The sequence below is a fragment of the Melospiza georgiana genome, chromosome 31 (assembly GCF_028018845.1).
Source record: "Melospiza georgiana isolate bMelGeo1 chromosome 31, bMelGeo1.pri, whole genome shotgun sequence".
NCBI lineage: Eukaryota > Metazoa > Chordata > Aves > Passeriformes > Passerellidae > Melospiza > Melospiza georgiana.
The window spans coordinates 1113059-1129492 of NC_080460.1; the positions used below are offsets into that span (position 1 = coordinate 1113059).

General features: G+C 60.9%; 2 protein-coding genes across 2 annotated transcripts; one reads left to right on the top strand and one right to left on the bottom strand.

Moving 5' to 3' along the window:
• Window positions 1-624: 624 nt before the first annotated feature.
• Window positions 625-9885, bottom strand: SFTPC (surfactant protein C). The gene is made up of 10 exons (XM_058042309.1): window positions 9264-9885; window positions 9028-9177; window positions 8777-8917; window positions 7064-7174; window positions 6394-6497; window positions 3312-3423; window positions 2302-2691; window positions 1041-1145; window positions 858-968; window positions 625-720 (listed from the first exon to the last, which is right to left on the bottom strand). The coding sequence occupies exons 1-10, from the start codon at window positions 9306-9308 to the stop codon at window positions 625-627; spliced, it is 1365 nt and encodes a 454-aa protein (XP_057898292.1). The 5' UTR covers window positions 9309-9885.
• A 110-nt stretch (window positions 9886-9995) lies between these two features.
• Window positions 9996-15265, top strand: LGI3 (leucine rich repeat LGI family member 3). The gene is made up of 8 exons (XM_058042369.1): window positions 9996-10409; window positions 12248-12319; window positions 12418-12489; window positions 12583-12654; window positions 12745-12816; window positions 13367-13536; window positions 14015-14179; window positions 14268-15265. Exons 1-8 carry the CDS (start codon window positions 10198-10200, stop codon window positions 15083-15085), a joined length of 1653 nt encoding a protein of 550 aa, XP_057898352.1. The 5' UTR covers window positions 9996-10197; the 3' UTR covers window positions 15086-15265.
• Window positions 15266-16434: the final 1169 nt, after the last annotated feature.

Genomic DNA, 16434 nt, shown 5'->3' on the forward strand with positions numbered 1-16434 from the left:
GAGCTGAATAATGATCCCAGCACCAGCTCCCTCATCCCAAAACCCCAATAATTCCCAATTCTTACAACGCCCCATCCTGGTATCTCCCCATGCCAGCAGCCTGTCCTAAATCGCTCGGCGCTAACCATCGCTGTCCTCGGGCAGCGTCTGGTGGCCGCGCTGCTTTGGGCACAGGCTGCCTCCAGGAATAGCTCCAGACCTGATTCTGGTTCCTGCCCCTCTCCTTTCTCCCAGCCTGGCACAGCACAAACCCATTCATCCCGCCGGGCCAGCTCAGGTCAGGCAGCCACTGAGCCCCCAGGTTGTGTCAGTGACAGAAATTCCCCCAAAACCCAAGCCCGGAGCCCCTCGAGGCGTTTTTAAGGCGGGAGCTGGCGGGGGAGCGAAGAACTGGAACGCAGAAATTGTGTTTTCCTTTAAATGTCACGGGGTTTTTTTTAAGCTCGTTTTTGCACTCGGGTTTGGCGAAGCTGAGAAGACTTAAGTGACAAACCAGCTGTCCCCTGGCACAGCGCAGACACCCCCGGACCCCAAAATTGGGCTGGGCACGGCGGGGGCGGCCCCAGCGGGGCTGTGGGGGCGCTGCAGGGTGGGCGGGGATCCCGCAGCCCCCCACCCACCCTGCTAAGCCCAGTAGACTGGCAGGAGGCTGCAGAGGATGCCCGCCGTGGTGCCCAGCATGGAGCGGTCAGCCAAGGGCATGGAGATCTTGTCTTCAGCCTGGGCAGTGGGGGGAAAGGCACATCCTTCAGCATCATCATCATCTTCATCACCACCTTCATCACTCCTCCGCTCAGGGAGGGGCTGCACAAGGCGCTGAGCCCCCCCAGCTCCCCCAGACCCAGCCAGGTGCTCACCTGCCGGCGCTGGAAGGTCTCCAGCACGCTGTCCAGCCCTGGCATGTTGTCCTGGTCCACTCGGGTCACGTAGCAGGCGCGGTGCAGCCGGGCTCTGTAGCTCACCAGCAGCTGTTGGGAGCCAAACCCGGCTCAGCCTCATCCCATATCCCCCTGCTGGTGTCCCCAGAGCCCCCCACTCACATTCCTGTAGTCATAGATGACCGTGGCCGCGTTGCCGTCGCCGCTGTCCAGGTAGAAAGTGGCCGCGTTCTCGTCGTCGTCTCCCCACAAACCGGCCCGCAGCACCTGGAGGGCACCGAGGGGGGCTCAGAGCCCGCAGCAGCCCCTTCCCCTGGCATGGGGGGTTGTCACAGACATCTTTTCATAAAAATCCTTTCTTTAGGATTTTTTCTCCCTTCTGAGCAGCAACAAAATGTAAACAATGGTTATCCGCTGCTGTGGAATGACACAGGTGGATCCGTGCTTGGTCTTCTGTGGATGTTTGGATTTACTGACCACTCTGGAGCACACTGGGCCAACCCTTCATCCTGGGCACTGGAATGCAGCATCCCATGGTCCAAACTCCCATCCTGGGCACTGGGAATGCAGCATCCCACATCCAACCCCTCACCCTGGGCACTGGGAATGCAGCATCCCATGGTCCAACCCTTCATCCTGGGCACTGGGAATGCAGCATCCCATGGTTCAGACCCTCATCCTGGGCACTGGGAATGCAGCATCCCATGGCCAACCCCTCATCCTGGGCACTGGGAATGCAGCACCCCATGGTCCAACCCCTCATCCTAGGCACGGGGAATGCAGCATCCCATGGTCAAAATCCCCATTCTGGACACTGGGAATGCAGCATCCCACATCCATCCCCTCATCCTGGGCACGGGGAATGCAGCATCCCATGGTCCAAGCTCCCATCCTGGGCACTGGGAATGCAGCATCCCATGGTCCAAACTCCCATCCTGGGCACTGGGAATGCAGCATCCCACATCCAACCCTTCATCCTGGGCACTGGGAATGCAGCATCCCATGGTCCAAACTCCCATCCTGGGCACAGGGAATGCAGCATCCCATGGTCCAACACTTCATCCTGGGCACGGGGAATGCAGCATCCCATGGTTCAGACCCTCATCCTGGGCACTGGGAATGCAGCACCCTACATCCAACCCTTCATCCTGGGCACGGGGAATGCAGCATCCCACCTCCCTCGCTTTCTGCCGGGACACAAACCTTTGTCATTCATTCCTTTTCTATTCCCAGCTCAGCTAACTTCTGAGAACTTTCCTATTTCTTTCTAGTATCGTTACAATGCAGCACATCTCTCACAAACTAACAAATCAAGCCTTCTGAACACGGAACCAACATTCTCATCCCTCCCTTCACCCCGCAACCCCCGCAAGCCCCGTGACAGGGGGTGGCACAGGGGGGTGGCACTGGCGGTGGCACTCACGCTGTCGCCGCGGCGCTGCTCCACGCTCAGCCACATCAGCAGCGCGGCGGCCACGATGACCACGAGCAGGAGCAGCAGCAGCGCCGCGATGAGCAGGCAGCGCAGGCGGCCGCAGCCCAGCAGCTTGCGGGGCAGGTAGCACAGCAGCCGGGGCACGAAGCACAGCGACTTCCTGAGGCAGCCGGAGCAGCTGGCACAGCCGGGACACTTGGGGCACCTGGGGCACTTGGGGCACTGGCAGCACTTGGGCAGGCAGCAGCACTTGGCGCAGCACCAGCCGCATCTGGCGCAGCATTTGGTGCAGCACCAGCTGCATTTGGTGCAGCATTTGGCGCAGCACGTGGCGCAGGGCACGCAGCAGCCCGGGCAGCAGCAGCCGTTCCCCGAGTCCTGGGGGGGCAGGAAAATGGGGGGATTTGGGGTCAGGGGGGTGGAAATGGGAGCTGGGGGATGCAGGAGGTTGGGGGTGGATTGCAGCTCTCATCCTGCTGTCCCCCAGCATCCTGCTGCCCCCCTGGGCACTGGGAATCCTCATCCTGGGCACTGGGAATGCAGCATCCCATGGTCCAACCCTTCATCCTGGGCACGGGGAATGCAGCATCCCATGGTCCAACCCTTCATCCTGGGCACGGGGAATGCAGCATCCCATGGTTCAGACCCTCATCCTGGGCACGGGGAATGCAGCATCCCATGGCCAAACCCCTCATCCTGGGCACTGGGAATGCAGCATGCCACATCCAACCCCTCATCCTGGGCACTGGGAATGCAGCATCCCATGGCCAAACCCCTCATCCTGGGCACTGGGAATGCAGCATCCCACATCCAACCCTTCATCCTGGGCACTGGGAATGCAGCATCCCACATCCAACCCCTCACCCTGGGCAGCATCCCACAGTCCAAACCCCCCTGTCGGGCACTGGTGCCTTGCTGGGATAAACTGGGCAAAGCCCTGTGCCCAGCTGGCTGCAGGGACACCGCAGGGATGGCAGTGCCACCCTGCAGGGACTCACCTCCTCTTCAAGCACCACCTGCTTCATGCTGCCCTCCATGGCTGCTGCCTCCTCCTCCTCCTCCTCCTCCCATTCCCAGCCCGGTCTGACTGCAGGGACTGGCATCTTTATACTGGGGCACAGGGGTGGGGACGCTGTGAGGGGTTTGGTGGCCCTGGGGTGCAGCCAGGCCCTGGCATGTGACCCACTCCAGTGGTGTTTGCTGAGCGCCCGCTCCCAGCTGGCTCCCCTGGGAACCCGCAGCTCAAGAGGCTCAGAGGGCACTGGGTCAAGGACCCTCGTCCCCAGGCACGGGCACCTCTCTGCCGCCCAGCAGCGAGGTGCCAGGGCCAAAACAAACCCTCCAGGGTGGAGCATCCGGCTGTGCCCGTGCCCAGGGTGGCAGCTGCCTCGTGTCCCTGCGCCAGCTCGGGCACCTGCAGCTGCTTGATGTGGCAAGGAGCAAACAGGACGTGAAATATTTCCTGTAATCCACTGGGGACGGGGTGGGAACGGGGGTCACCGTGGTGTGGGGAGTGTCCCTGACCCTCATTCCTGCTCCTGAGGCTGCTCAGACACTGCTGGTGGCATTTGGGGCTGGCAGAGGTGCCCACAGTGTGGATTTGAGTGTCCCTGACCCTCATTCCTGCTCCTGAGGCTGCCCAGGCACTGCTGGTGGCTTTTGGGGCTGGCAGAGATGCCCACAGTGCAGATCTGAGTGTCCCTGACCCTCATTCCTGCTCCTGAGGCTGCCCAGGCACTGCTGGTGGCATTTGGGGCTGGCAGAGGTGCCCACAGTGCAGATTTGAGTGTCCCTGACCCTCATTCCTGCTCCTGAGGCCTGCTCAGACACTGCTGTGGCATTTGGGGCTGGCAGAGGTGCCTCACAGGGTGAATTGAGTGTCCCTGACCCTCATTCCTGCTCCTGGGGCTGCCCAGGCACTGCTGGTGGCTTTGGAGCTGGCAGAGGTGCCCACAGGGTGAATTTATTTGAGTGTCCCTGACCAGGGTGGATTTATTTGAGTGTCCCTGACCCCCATTCCTGCTCCTGACGCTGCCCAGGCACTGCTGGTGGCTTTTGAGGCTGGCAGAGATGCCCACAGTGGGGATTGAGTGTCCCTGACCCTCATTCCTGCTCCTGAAGCTGCTCAGACACTGCTGGTCACTTTTGGGGCTGGCAGAGGTGTCCACAGTGCAGATCTGAGTGTCCCTGACCCTCATTCCTGCTCCTGAGGCTGCCCAGGCACTGCTGGTGGCTTTTGGGGCTGGCAGAGGTGCCCACAGCGGGGATTTTTTTGGGTTAGGGGGTCCCAGCTCCGGTGTGTCCCCCTCAGGTGGCACGGGGACACTGCTGAGCTTGCTTTTGCCCATCCATGAGCTCTCCTGCAACTGGGACCCCTCCAGTTCCCCCTGAGACCCCCAACACCCCCCAATACTGAACGTTGCCTCTTTTCCCAGGGTGTCAAGGGCCACAAGAGCTCCTTGAGTGGCTCCTGGCTGTTTGTTCTGTCCCCATGGGAGCCCTTATCAGTTTCCTGGCCCACGGCACCCCCTTGACCCGGCTCCTTATCACGGTCGGGGTGTTTGGGAAGCAGAGCTGCTGGCCCTGAGCCAGCACATGGAAACCTGCAATGTCCCTCCTGTTGCCAGCAAAGTGTCACCCCCCCGGGGCAATGACCTTGCTCTCTGGCTGTGATTTTGGGGACAGCAGTGAGTTTGCAGCTCTGGAAAGATCAAATCAACTCCCAGGGGTCTCTTTTTCCCCCTCCCAGCCTCGCTGCTGCTCTGGTTTTCAGTGCTGCACTTGGGAGAGGCCCCAAGGCTGATGGAGGGGCAAGAGGGGCTGGAATGGTTGGGAAAAGGGTGGGATGAGGATGAGGATGAGGAGGAGCTGGAGCAAGTGGATCGTGGTGTCTGTGGGTGACACTTGGTTCCCACTGGGGATGTGGCGCTGTCCCTCTGTCCCCAGCTGCACCAGGAGGGGACAGGGTTGGGAGATTTTACTGAAGGGCTGAAAGTGCAGGGGCTGCTCCTTCGTGCTCACCCTCCACGCTCCCAACTGGGGGGGCACAGCTGGGGACATTGGAGGGACAAGTGGGGACAATGAGAGGGCACAGGTGGGGACATTGGGAGGGCACAGGTGGGGACATGGGGGGACACAGGTGGGGAATGAGAGGACATAGGTGGGGACAATGAGAGGGCACAGGTGGGACAAATGGAGGGCACAGGTGGGGACAATGAGAGGGGCACAGGTGGGGACAATGGGAGGGCACAGGTGGGGACAATGAGAGGGCACAGGTGGGGACAATGGGAGGGAAGAGGTGGGGACAATGGAGGGCAGAGGTGGGACAATGAGAGGGCACAGGTGGGACATTGGCAGGACACAGTTGGGGACGATGGGAGGGCACAGTTGGGGACCCTGAGGGGGCAGAGGTGCGGGACAATGAGAGGATGCACTTGGGGACACTGGGGGGACAGAAGTGGGGACAGTGGGGGGACACAGTTGGGGACAATGGGAGGGCACAGGAGGGGATGATGGGAGGGCACAGGTGGGGACAATGGGAGGGCACAGGTGGGGACAATAGGGGAACACAACTGGGACAATGGGAGGGCACAGCTGGGGACACTGGGGGAACACAATTGGGGACAATGAGAAGGCACAGTTGGGGACAATGGGAGGGCACAGCTGGGGACTATGAGAGGACACAGCTGGGGACAATGAGATGGCACAGGTGGGTCATCGTGTGCCCTTTTGCTGCTGGCCCCCATGTTTGATCCCTCCCAACACGAGGGATTCCCCTCCCCACCCTGCACCCCCACAAAGGGACACCCCTGGGACCCCGTGCCCCCGTCCCCAGCCCCAGGAAGGGCAAGAGCACACTCGGAGGCGGTGACACAGCCTTTACTTTGTAGACAGAAGCAAACCCCGACGCAAAATCCCGCTTTTTCTATGGCGGGAGCAATAAAAATAAACGCGGTGCCAAGCGACAATGGGCGGGGTGGCTGTCCCCAGGGTGGGGACGAGGAGGAGGAGGAGGAGAGATCCCCGCCTGGAAGGGGACAGTGGGGACAGTGCCACCCCCATGTGGCTGTCCCGTCCCGCTATGCCCAGAACACGGGGACGGCGCTGCAGAGGATGTTGATGGTGGTGCCCAGGATGGAGCGGTCAGCCAGGGGCACGGCCTTGTCCCCAACCTTGTCCTCGTCCTGCAGGACACAGAACGGAGCAGAGCACCCACAAAAGGACAAACAAAGCCCAGCCCCGCATTCTCCAGCCTGGTGCGGCTCCACCCCTGCGCTTGTGAGACAGAGGAGAAATTCTCCAGAGGAGAAATTGTCCAGAGTAGAAATCCATTTTGATTTAGGTGAAACGCACATCTTTGAGTCTGTGGTTAGAAACAGAGCTATGTAGCCTGACTGCAAAGCCCAGGCTCTGAAAAACTGCTCCAGTGAAAGACAGAGATAAGGGGGAGGAGACAAAAAGTGATAAAGAGAGACAGAGACTGCTGTGAGAGCAGGTCAACCTGACCCAGGAATTCTTTCTGATAGAGAAGAACTAGCGGCAAATATCATGCGAAATTCATAAAAATGAATATGTATGAACCCAGTGTGAAATTGTGTGCACATGTATCTGAGAGGGGGATAAAAAGGGACCTGAAGTTCCCATGTCTTTTAAGGAGAGTAATCTCCACATGCTGTAATAAACATACCGGCTTTGCAACTTTCACAAAGTTGTACATTTTAGTTATCTCCACAAACAGTTGTCACCTCACCTGCCGGTGCTGGAAGGTCGCAGTGACAGCGTCCAGCCCCGGGAAGTTGTCCTTGTCCACGCGGGTGATGTAGCAGGCACGGTGGCGCCAGGACCTGTATCCGACCAGCAGCTGCGGGCAGACACAGCTGGCTCAGCCTGCACGGTGCTGTGGTGCCATGCATGTCCCCATGTCCGGGTGTCCCCATGTCCCAGTGTACCCACGCACCCATGTTCCCATGTCCCCGTGTCCCCGTGTCCCCATGTCCCCATGTCCCAGTGTCCCCATGCACCCATGTCCCCATGTCCCCATGTCCTCGTGTCCCCGTGTCCCCATATCCCCGTGTCCCTGTGTCCCCACGCACCCATGTCCCTGTGTCCCCGTGTCCCTGTGTCCCCGTGTCCCCGTGTCCCCATGTCCCCATGTCCCCGTGTCCCCATGTCCCCATGTCCCCGTGTCCCCGTGTCCCCGTGTCCCCGTGTCCCCGTGTCCCCACACACCCATGTCCCCATGTCCCCATGTCCCAGTGTCCCCACGCACCCATGTCCCCATGTCCCCATGTGCCCGTGTCCCCATATCCCCATGTCCCCGTGCTCCCATGTCTCTATGTCCCCATGTCCCCATGTCCCCATGTCCCCATGTCCCCGTGTCCCCATGTCCCCATGTCCCCATGTCCCCATGTCCCCATGTCCCCACGCCCCTATGTCCCCATGTCCCTATGTCCCCGTGTCCCCGTGTCCCTGTGTCTCCATGTCCTTGTATCCCCATATCCCCAAGTCCCCAAGTACCCCCTGTCCCCATGTCCCTATGTCACAATATCCCCATGTCCCCATGTCCCCGTGTCCCGTGTCCCCATGTCCCCGTGTCCCCATGTCCCGTGTCCCCACGCACCCATGTCCCCATGTCCCCATGTCCCATGTCCCCATGTCCCGTGTCCCCATGTCCCCACACACCCATGTCCCGTGTCCCCATGTCCCGTGTCCCCACGCACCCATGTCCCCATGTCCCGTGTCCCCATGTCCCCGTGTCCCCACACATCCATGTCCCTGTGTCCCCATGTCCCCGTGTCCCCATGTCCCGTGTCCCCACACCCCATGTCCCTATGTCCCTATGTCCCCATGTCCCCATGTCCCCATGTCCTGTGTCCCCACGCACCCCTGTCCCAGTGTCCCCGTGTCCCCATGTCCCCATGTCCCCATGTCCCCGTGTCCCCGTGTCTCTATGTCCCCATGTCCTCATGTCCCCGTGTCCCCCCACACCCATGCCCCCATGTCCCCATGTCCCCGTGTCCCTATGCTCCCATGCCCCCATGTCCCTGTGTCCCTGTGTCCCCATGTCCCCATGTCCCCGTGTCCCCATGTCCCCATGTCCTCATGTCCCCGTGTCCCCCCACACCCATGCCCCCATGTCCCCATGTCCCCGTGTCCCTATGCTCCCATGCCCCCTTGTCCCTGTGTCCCTGTGTCCCCATGTCCCCATGTCCCCATGTCCCGTGTCCCCATGTCCCGTGTCCCCGTGTCCCCATGTCCCGTGTCTCCATGTCCCGTGTCCCCATGTCCCGTGTCCCCACGCACCCATGTCCCGTGTCCCCATGTCCCTGTCCCCACACACCCATGTCCTGTGTCCCCATGTCCCGTGTCCCCATGTCCCCATGTCCCGTGTCCCCATGTCCCCATGTCCCCATGTCCCATGTCCCCATGTCCCGTGTCCCCGTGTCCCCGTGTCCCCACGCACCTTGCCGTAGTCGTACACCACGGCGGCCGAGCCGTTGTGCCCGTCCCTCACGGCGAACGTGCCGCTCCTCTCCCTCCTGCTCACGGCGAGCTGCTGGGGGCTCCCCTCGCCATCCAGCCCCTGGATGCTCATCCGCAGCACCTGCCGGGGGGGGACAGCGCTCAGGGGGCTCCGCGGGGGCTGACCCTGTCCCCCTGTCCCCACAAAGCCGCGGTGCCATCCCGGAGCTGGTGGCACCGCTCTGTCCTCACCGTCTCGGCGTGGGACTCGCTGAGGTGCAGCCCCAGCAGCAGGAAGGCCACGTTGACCACCACGAGGGCCACCACCACCAGCGCCACCATCAGCAGGAGGCTCTTGAGCTCGTGGGGGATGCAGGGCAGGCGCGGGGACTCCGTGTACCTCTGTTGGGGACAGGCGAGCGCCCGGCTGAGCCAGAGCCGGGGGTGGCACCGGGGGCTCCTCGGGGTGGGTGGTGGGTGCTCCTTACCGGAGGTGCCTCCTCCATCAGCGCCTCTTTAGAGCTGTCCTCCATCCCTCCGTGCGCTCCTGTCCCTTTGCCAGCCCGGGCTTGGGGGCATTTATAGGATTCCGTGTGGCCGGGGAGGGTTGGGGACACTCCACCTGCCGAGTGCCACTTGTGCTGTTTGCTGAGCCCGCAAAGAGCCAGGGAGGGGACTCAAAACCTCCGAGGGCCCTTCCGCGGCAGCTGTGGGGGTGCCAAGGCAAACAGCGGGCACTGCCCGCCCTCCACACACCCAGCACGTCCCGGGGTGGGGGGAGCTGCACCCCTGGTTCTGCACGGGCAGCTGTGCCAGTCCCCCCCGGGGCGGGCAAGGAGCTGGCTGCACTCATTGTTCCCGAGGGCACCGTGCCAGGGACGGCGCAGATGGACGCCTGGCATGGGAGAGATGGGTGCCAGGGACGGACGGGTGCCCAGGGCGGCGTGGATGGGTGCCCAGCGCGGCGTGGATGGGTGCCCGGTGCGCTGCGGGCACAGCGGGCACGGCGAGGGGCTGGGGGAGCTGCTGTGGGGGGCGTCACCCCTGGCGTGTCCCCCCAAGTTCTGCGCACCCCAAGAGCAGCCGGTGGCAGGCGGGGAACGCCGAGCTTGGGACACGCGCGCACGGACACGCGTGTCCAGGGATGCTGGAGCTGTCACTCACCGCATCCTTCATCCCTCCCTCCTTCCCTCCCTCCTCCTCCTCTCCCTCCGTCCCTCCCTCCCGCAGCAGCTCCCGGGCATGGTGTGCTGCAGAGCCGCGGGTCAGGCGCCCGCAGCCTCCGCCGCTTCTCCTCCACACTGAAATCCCCAGAAGAATTAAAAAAAAAAAAGAGGGGAAAAAAAAAAAAAGGTTTTTGCACAGCTGCCGGGCATTGGGAGCATCTCCCGGGATCGAGCAGGGATATCAGGCCAGGGAGTGATGGAGCTGCGGCGCTGGAGGATGCCCAGGGAGCAGCTCCCCGCTCTCCTCCTCCTCCTCCTGGCCGTGGCCTGGCTCTGGCTGCCGGCGGAGGGGCGGCGGCCCCCCCGGCCTCCCCCTTGCCCCCCGAGCTGCTCCTGCACCCGGGACACGGCTTTCTGCGTGGACTCCAAGGCCGTGCCCAAAAACCTGCCCCCCGAGGTCATCTCGCTGTGAGTACCGGGGTGGGGACAGCGATGGGCACAGCGATGGGGACAGCGTCACACCCCAGGAGCGCAGAGCTGGCAGGGGCTGGAGGGGCAGGGACACCCCTGATGTGCTGCGCAGGGGGACAAAGGGGTGGCAGGGCGGGGTCCGGGAGCAGGAGGAGGCTGGGGACAGCCCGGGACGTGTCCCTGTGTCCTGCGGTGCTGGCACACGCAGCCATCCATCGGTGCCAAGCGGAGCAGGGCTGCAGCCTGTCCCCAACGCGACCTTGGGCAGCAGAACCCCGGGGGGACACGGCTGTGACCGTGGGGAGCAGAACCCCGGGGGGACACGGCTGTGACCTTGGTGACCACAGCCCCACGGGGACACGATTGAGGAGGGAGGGTGATGATGATGATGATGATGATGATGATGATGATGATGGAGGGTCCCCGGGGACAGGGCTGTGCCCCGGAGGCTGGCACGGGGAGGTGTGGCAGGTGGGGGGTGTTTACAGCTGCGTGAGTGTGTGTTTGCACACCTGTCTGTGTATATTTACACGTGTGTGTGTGCTTACTCACTAGTTTGTGTGTGTTACACACGTGTTTGTGTGTGCTACACCTCTGCGTGTGCATGTTTACACACCCGCTTGTGGATATTTACATGTGTTTATGTGCTTACACACCCGTTTGTTACACCTGTGTGTGTGCTTGCACACCCATTTGTGTGTGCTTACACACCTGTTTGTGTGTGTTACACCCATGTGTGTGTTATACCTGTGTGCTTGCACATGAATTTGTGTGTGTGACATCTGTATATGTGTTACACCAGTGTGTGCGTGCTTACACACTCATTTGTGTGTGTTAGACCCGTGTGCATGTGCTTACACACCTGTTTGTGTGTGTTACACCTGCGTGTGTGCTTACACACCCATTCATGTGTGTTTACACATGTGTGTGTGCTTACATACCCATTTGTGTGTGGTTACACACCCGTTCATGTGTGTTACACCTGTCTGTGTGTGCTTGCACACCTGTTTGGGTGTGTTATACCAGTCTGTGTGTGCTTACACGCACGTCTGTGTGTGTTACACTTGTCTGTGTGTGTTACACCTGTGTGTGTGCTTACACACCCATTCATGTGTGTTTACACATGTGTGTGTGCTTACATACCCATTTGTGTGTGGTTACACACCCATTCACGTGTGTTACACCTGTCTGTGTGTGTTACACTTGTCTGTGTGTGTTACACCTGTGTGTGTGCTTGCACACCCATTCATGTGTGTTTACACATGTATGTGTGCTTACATACCCATTTGTGTGTGGTTACACACCCATTTGTGTGTGTTACACCTGTCTGTGTGTGTTACACCTGTCTGTGTGTGCTTACACACACGTCTGTGTGTGTTACACTTGTCTGTGTGTGTTACACCTGTGTGTGTGCTTGCACACCCATTCATGTGTGTTTACACGTGTGTGTGCTTACATACCCATTTGTGTGTGGTTACACACTCGTTCATGTGTGTTACACCTGTCTGTGTGTGTTACACCTGTCTGTGTGTGTGTTACACCAGTCTGTGTGTGCTTGCACACCTGTTTCTGTGTGTTCACACACATGTGCAAGCACATGGCCCCGGGCCAGGGGCTGCCGCAGGGCGTGGGCAGCCTGGGGTTGGTGCCAGCCCCGTCCCCTCCGTGTCCCCACACCGGGCAGGGCGGCTGCTGGGGTTCCTGTGCCAATGCCAGCGCCCCTCACGGGCTGCCCTGGCAGGCAGCAGGTGACACCCAGCCCGTGCTGGTGGGCACGAGGGTGGCAGTGCCAGGCTGCTGCCATCCCCTGTCCTGCAGCTCCGTCTTTCCCACAGGACCATGGTGAACGCGGCTTTCACGGAGATCCGGGAGGCGGCCTTCGCCCACATCCCCTCCCTGCAGTTCCTGTAGGTGCCCCCCTGGTGCCCAGCTGGTGCCCACCTGGTGCCCACCTGGTGCTCACCACGCCCAGCCTGGCACTGATGTCTCCCCCTTCTCTTTGCAGCCTCCTCAACTCCAACAAGTTCACGCTGATCGGGGACAACGCCTTCGCGGGGCTCTCGCACCTGCAGTACCTGTGTGTGACACCGGGACAGGGACACGGGGAGGGGACAGGGAGGGGACAGGGGGACACTCGGGATGGCCCCGTCACTGTCTGCTCCCGTTCCAGGTTCATTGAGAACAACGACATCCAGGCACTCTCAAAGGCCACTTTCCGCGGGCTCAAGTCCCTGACACACCTGTGAGCACCTGGGGGACACTGTGGGGGTGGCCCTGTCCCTTCATCACTCTGTCAGGGATGTGTCACCTCCACAACCCTTCTTGTCCCCAGCTCCTTGGCCAACAACAACCTGCAGACGCTGCCACGGGACCTCTTCAAGCCGCTGGACATCCTGAGTGACCTGTGAGGCTGCCACAGCTCTGGGGACACCGGGCTGGGACAGGGTGACATGCCAGGGGCTGGCACTGGGGCAGGGTGTGGTGTGCTGGGGGTGATGGTGCCATCCCTGGCAGGGACCCTCAGGACATTGAGATGGGAGAGGGTGACATCCTGGGGGGGGACTCGGTGCCATCCCTGGCACAGAGCCCTGGGACACCAAGGTGGAGAGAGAGTGACATCCCAGTGGGTGCTGGGGGTGATGGTGCCATCCTTGCTAGGGACCTCTGGGACACTGAACTGGGCACAGGTGACACACCAGTGGGTGGCTGGGGGTGATGGTGCCATCTGTGGCAGGGAGCCCTGGGACACTGAGTGGGGAGAGGGTGACACAGCAGTGAGTTCTGGGGGCGACTCGGTGCCATCCCTAGCAAGGAACCCCAGGACACCGAGCTGGGACGAGGTGACATCCTGGTGGGCGCTGGTGCCATCCTTGGCAGGGAACCCCAGCACACTGAGTGGGGAGAGGGTGACACAACAGTGAGTTCTGGGCGTGACTCGGTGCCATCCCTGGCAGGGACCTCCGTGGCAACTCGCTGGCCTGTGACTGCAAGATCAAGTGGCTGGTGGAGTGGCTGGAGAGCACCAACACCACGGTCCCCGCCGTGTTCTGCAGCAGCCCCGGGCAGTTCGAGGGACAGCGGATCCGGGACCTGGCGCTCGGTGACTTCCAGTGCATCACCACAGGTAGGGCACCACGGCAGTGACGGTGTTCACAGGGGTCTGAGGGTGAGGGGAGAGATGAGCATCTGACTCCGTGTTTCTGAAGGCTTGATTTATTATTTTATGATATATATTATATTAAAACTATACTGAAAGAATAGAAGAAAGGATTTCATCAGAAGGCTGGCTAAGAATAGAAAAAGAAGGAATGATAACAAAGGTTTGTGGCTGGGACAGAGAGTCCGAGCCAGCTGACTGTGATTGGTTATTAATTAGAAACAACCCCATGAGACCAATCCCAGATGCCCCTGTTGCATTCCACAGCAGCAGAAAATCAATGTTTACATTTTGTTCCTGAGGCCTCTCGGCTTCTCAGGAGGAAAAATCCTGAGGAAAGGATTTTCCATAAAACATGTCTGTGACACACCGCCACCTGCCATCTGTCACCTGTCACCTCACTGCTGGCTGTTCAGACCTTCACTGCCGCCTCTCCCTGCTCCAGATTTCGTGATGCACCAGGTCCTGCCCTTCCAGGCGGTGTCGGCCGAGCCCTTCACCTACGCCAGTGACCTGTACGTGGCCCTGGCCCAGCCCAGCGCCAGCAGCTGCTCCATCCTCAAGTGGGACTACGTGGAGCGCAAACTCCGCGACTTCGACCGCATCCCCGGTGAGGAACCGGGCTGGGGGTCCCCTCCTGGGCTGGGACCCTCTTTGGGGTGGCCTGGCACGGTGTGACTCCGTGGTTGTGCCACCAGCTCACTCGGCAGTGCACTGCAAGCCCATCGTGGCGCAGGAGCAGCTCTACGTGGTGGTGGCGCAGCTCTTTGGCGGCTCCTACATCTACCGCTGGGACACGGCCGTGGACAAGTTCATCAAGATCCAGGACATCGACAGCCAGAAGATCCGCAAGCCCAACGACATCGAGGCCTTCCAGATCGAGGGCGACTGGTACTTCGTCATCGCCGACAGCTCCAAGGCGGGCTCCACCAGCCTCTACCGCCTCAACCAGAACGGCTTCTACTCGCACCAAGCCCTGCACGCCTGGCACCGCGACACCGACGTGGAGTACGTGGAGAACGACGGCAAACCCCGGCTGATCATCTCCAGCAGCTCCCAGGCGCCCGTCATCTACCAGTGGAGCCGGGCCCAGAAGCAGTTCGTGCCTCAGGGCGAGGTGGGCGAGATGCTGGACGTGCAGATGGTCAAGCACTTCAGGGCCAAGCGGGAGCAGTTCCTGTGCCTCAGCCGCTACATCGGCGACTCCAAGGTGGTGCGCTGGGAAGGGCAGCGCTTCGTGGAGGTGCAGACGCTGCCGTCGCGTGGCTCCATGGTGATGCAGCCCTTCGCCGTGGGCCAGCGGCAGTACCTGGCGCTGGGCAGCGACTTCTCCTTCACCCACGTCTACCTGTGGGAGGAGGAGAAGCAGAAATTCGCCAAGTTCCAGGAGCTGTCGGTGCAGGCGCCGCGGGCGTTCCGGGCCGTGCCGGCGGCCGACGTGCAGCTGCTGCTGGCGCCCAGCTTCAAGGCCAACACGCTGGTGTACCGGCACGTGGTGGTGGACCTCAGCCTGTAGCTGGCACCCCGAGAGCCACCGGACATGCATGAGCCCACCGCGCCTCGTCCCACCCCACGTGCCGGCCCTCCGCCTTCACCCAGCCCCACGGTGCCTCAGTTTCCCCACGGTGCTCCCGGGTTCACGCTGTGGGACGCCCCTTGCGCTGCAGAGCGTCACCCCTGGGGGGTGGAGAGGGTTTGGGGGGGGGTCTTTGGGGTGGGAGATGGGGGTAGGAAAGGAGGGGGACAGCGGGCAGGGATGTGGTGGGAGGGGTGGGGGGCTCCCAGGATGCTGAGAGGCTTTGGGATGGTCCAAAGGGGGTGGGATGGCCAAGGTGGATGTGGTGGCATGGCCTGGGGAGCATGGGGTGTTGTGAGGTGAGGGATGGTGAGGATGATGATGGGATGCTGAGGGTGATGATGGGAAGCTCCAGGATGCTCTGAGGATGATGATGGGATGCTGAGGGTGATGATGGGATGCTCTGAGGATGATGATGGGATGCTGAGGGTGATGATGAGAAGCTCCAGGAGGTTCTGAGGATGCAGATGGGATGGTGAGGATGATGACGGGACACTCCAAGCCCAGTGGGATGACCCAAGGATGATGATGGGAAGCTCCAGGATGCTCTGAGGATGCAGATGGGATGGTGAGGGTGATGATGGGATGCTCCAGGATGCTCTGAGGATGAGGATGGGATGCTGAGGGTGATGATGGGATGCTCTGAGGATGCTGATGGGATGCTGAGGGTGATGATGAGAAGCTCCAGGAGGTTCTGAGGATGATGATGGGATGCTGAGGGTGATGATGAGAAGCTCCAGGAGGTTCTGAGGATGCAGATGGGATGGTGAGGGTGATGATGGGGTGCTCCAGGATGCTCTGAGGATGCAGATGGGATGGTGAGGATGATGATGGGATGCTCCAGGATGCTCTGAGGATGCAGATGGGATGGTGAGGATGATGATGGGAAGCTCCAGGAGGTTCTGAGGATGCAGATGGGATGGTGAGGATGATGATGGGATGCTCCAGGATGCTCTGAGGATGAGGATGGGATGCTGAGGGTGATGATGGGATGCTCTGAGGATGATGATGAGATGCTGAGGGTGATGATGGGATGCTCTGAGGATGCTGATGCGATGCTGAGGGTGATGATGAGAAGCTCCAGGAGGTTCTGAGGATGCAGATGGGATGGTGAGGATGATGATGGGAAGCTCCAGGATGCTCTGAGGATGATGATGGGATGCCGAGGGTGATGATGGGAAGCTCCAGGATGCTCTGAGGATGATGATGGGATGCTGAGGATGATGATGAGAAGCTCCAGGAGGTTCTGAGGACACAGATGCGATGCTGAGGATGATGATGAGAAGCTC

Bases quoted from the DNA above. Each gene is read 5' to 3' on its own strand.
- SFTPC (XM_058042309.1), bottom strand. From the start codon at position 9,308: ATGGAGGACAGCTCTAAAGAGGCGCTGATGGAGGAGGCACCTCCG. The intron at 8,918-9,027 runs GTGAGGACAGAG...CCCCCCCGGCAG, and splicing joins GCGAGTCCCACGCCGAGACG to GTGCTGCGGATGAGCATCCA. The intron at 2,692-3,311 runs GTGAGTCCCTGC...CTGCCCCCCCAG, and splicing joins AGGTGGTGCTTGAAGAGGAG to GACTCGGGGAACGGCTGCTG.
- LGI3 (XM_058042369.1), top strand. From the start codon at position 10,198: ATGGAGCTGCGGCGCTGGAGGATGCCCAGGGAGCAGCTCCCCGCTCTC. The intron at 12,320-12,417 runs GTAGGTGCCCCC...TTCTCTTTGCAG, and splicing joins ATCCCCTCCCTGCAGTTCCT to CCTCCTCAACTCCAACAAGT. The intron at 12,817-13,366 runs GTGAGGCTGCCA...CATCCCTGGCAG, and splicing joins CTGGACATCCTGAGTGACCT to GGACCTCCGTGGCAACTCGC.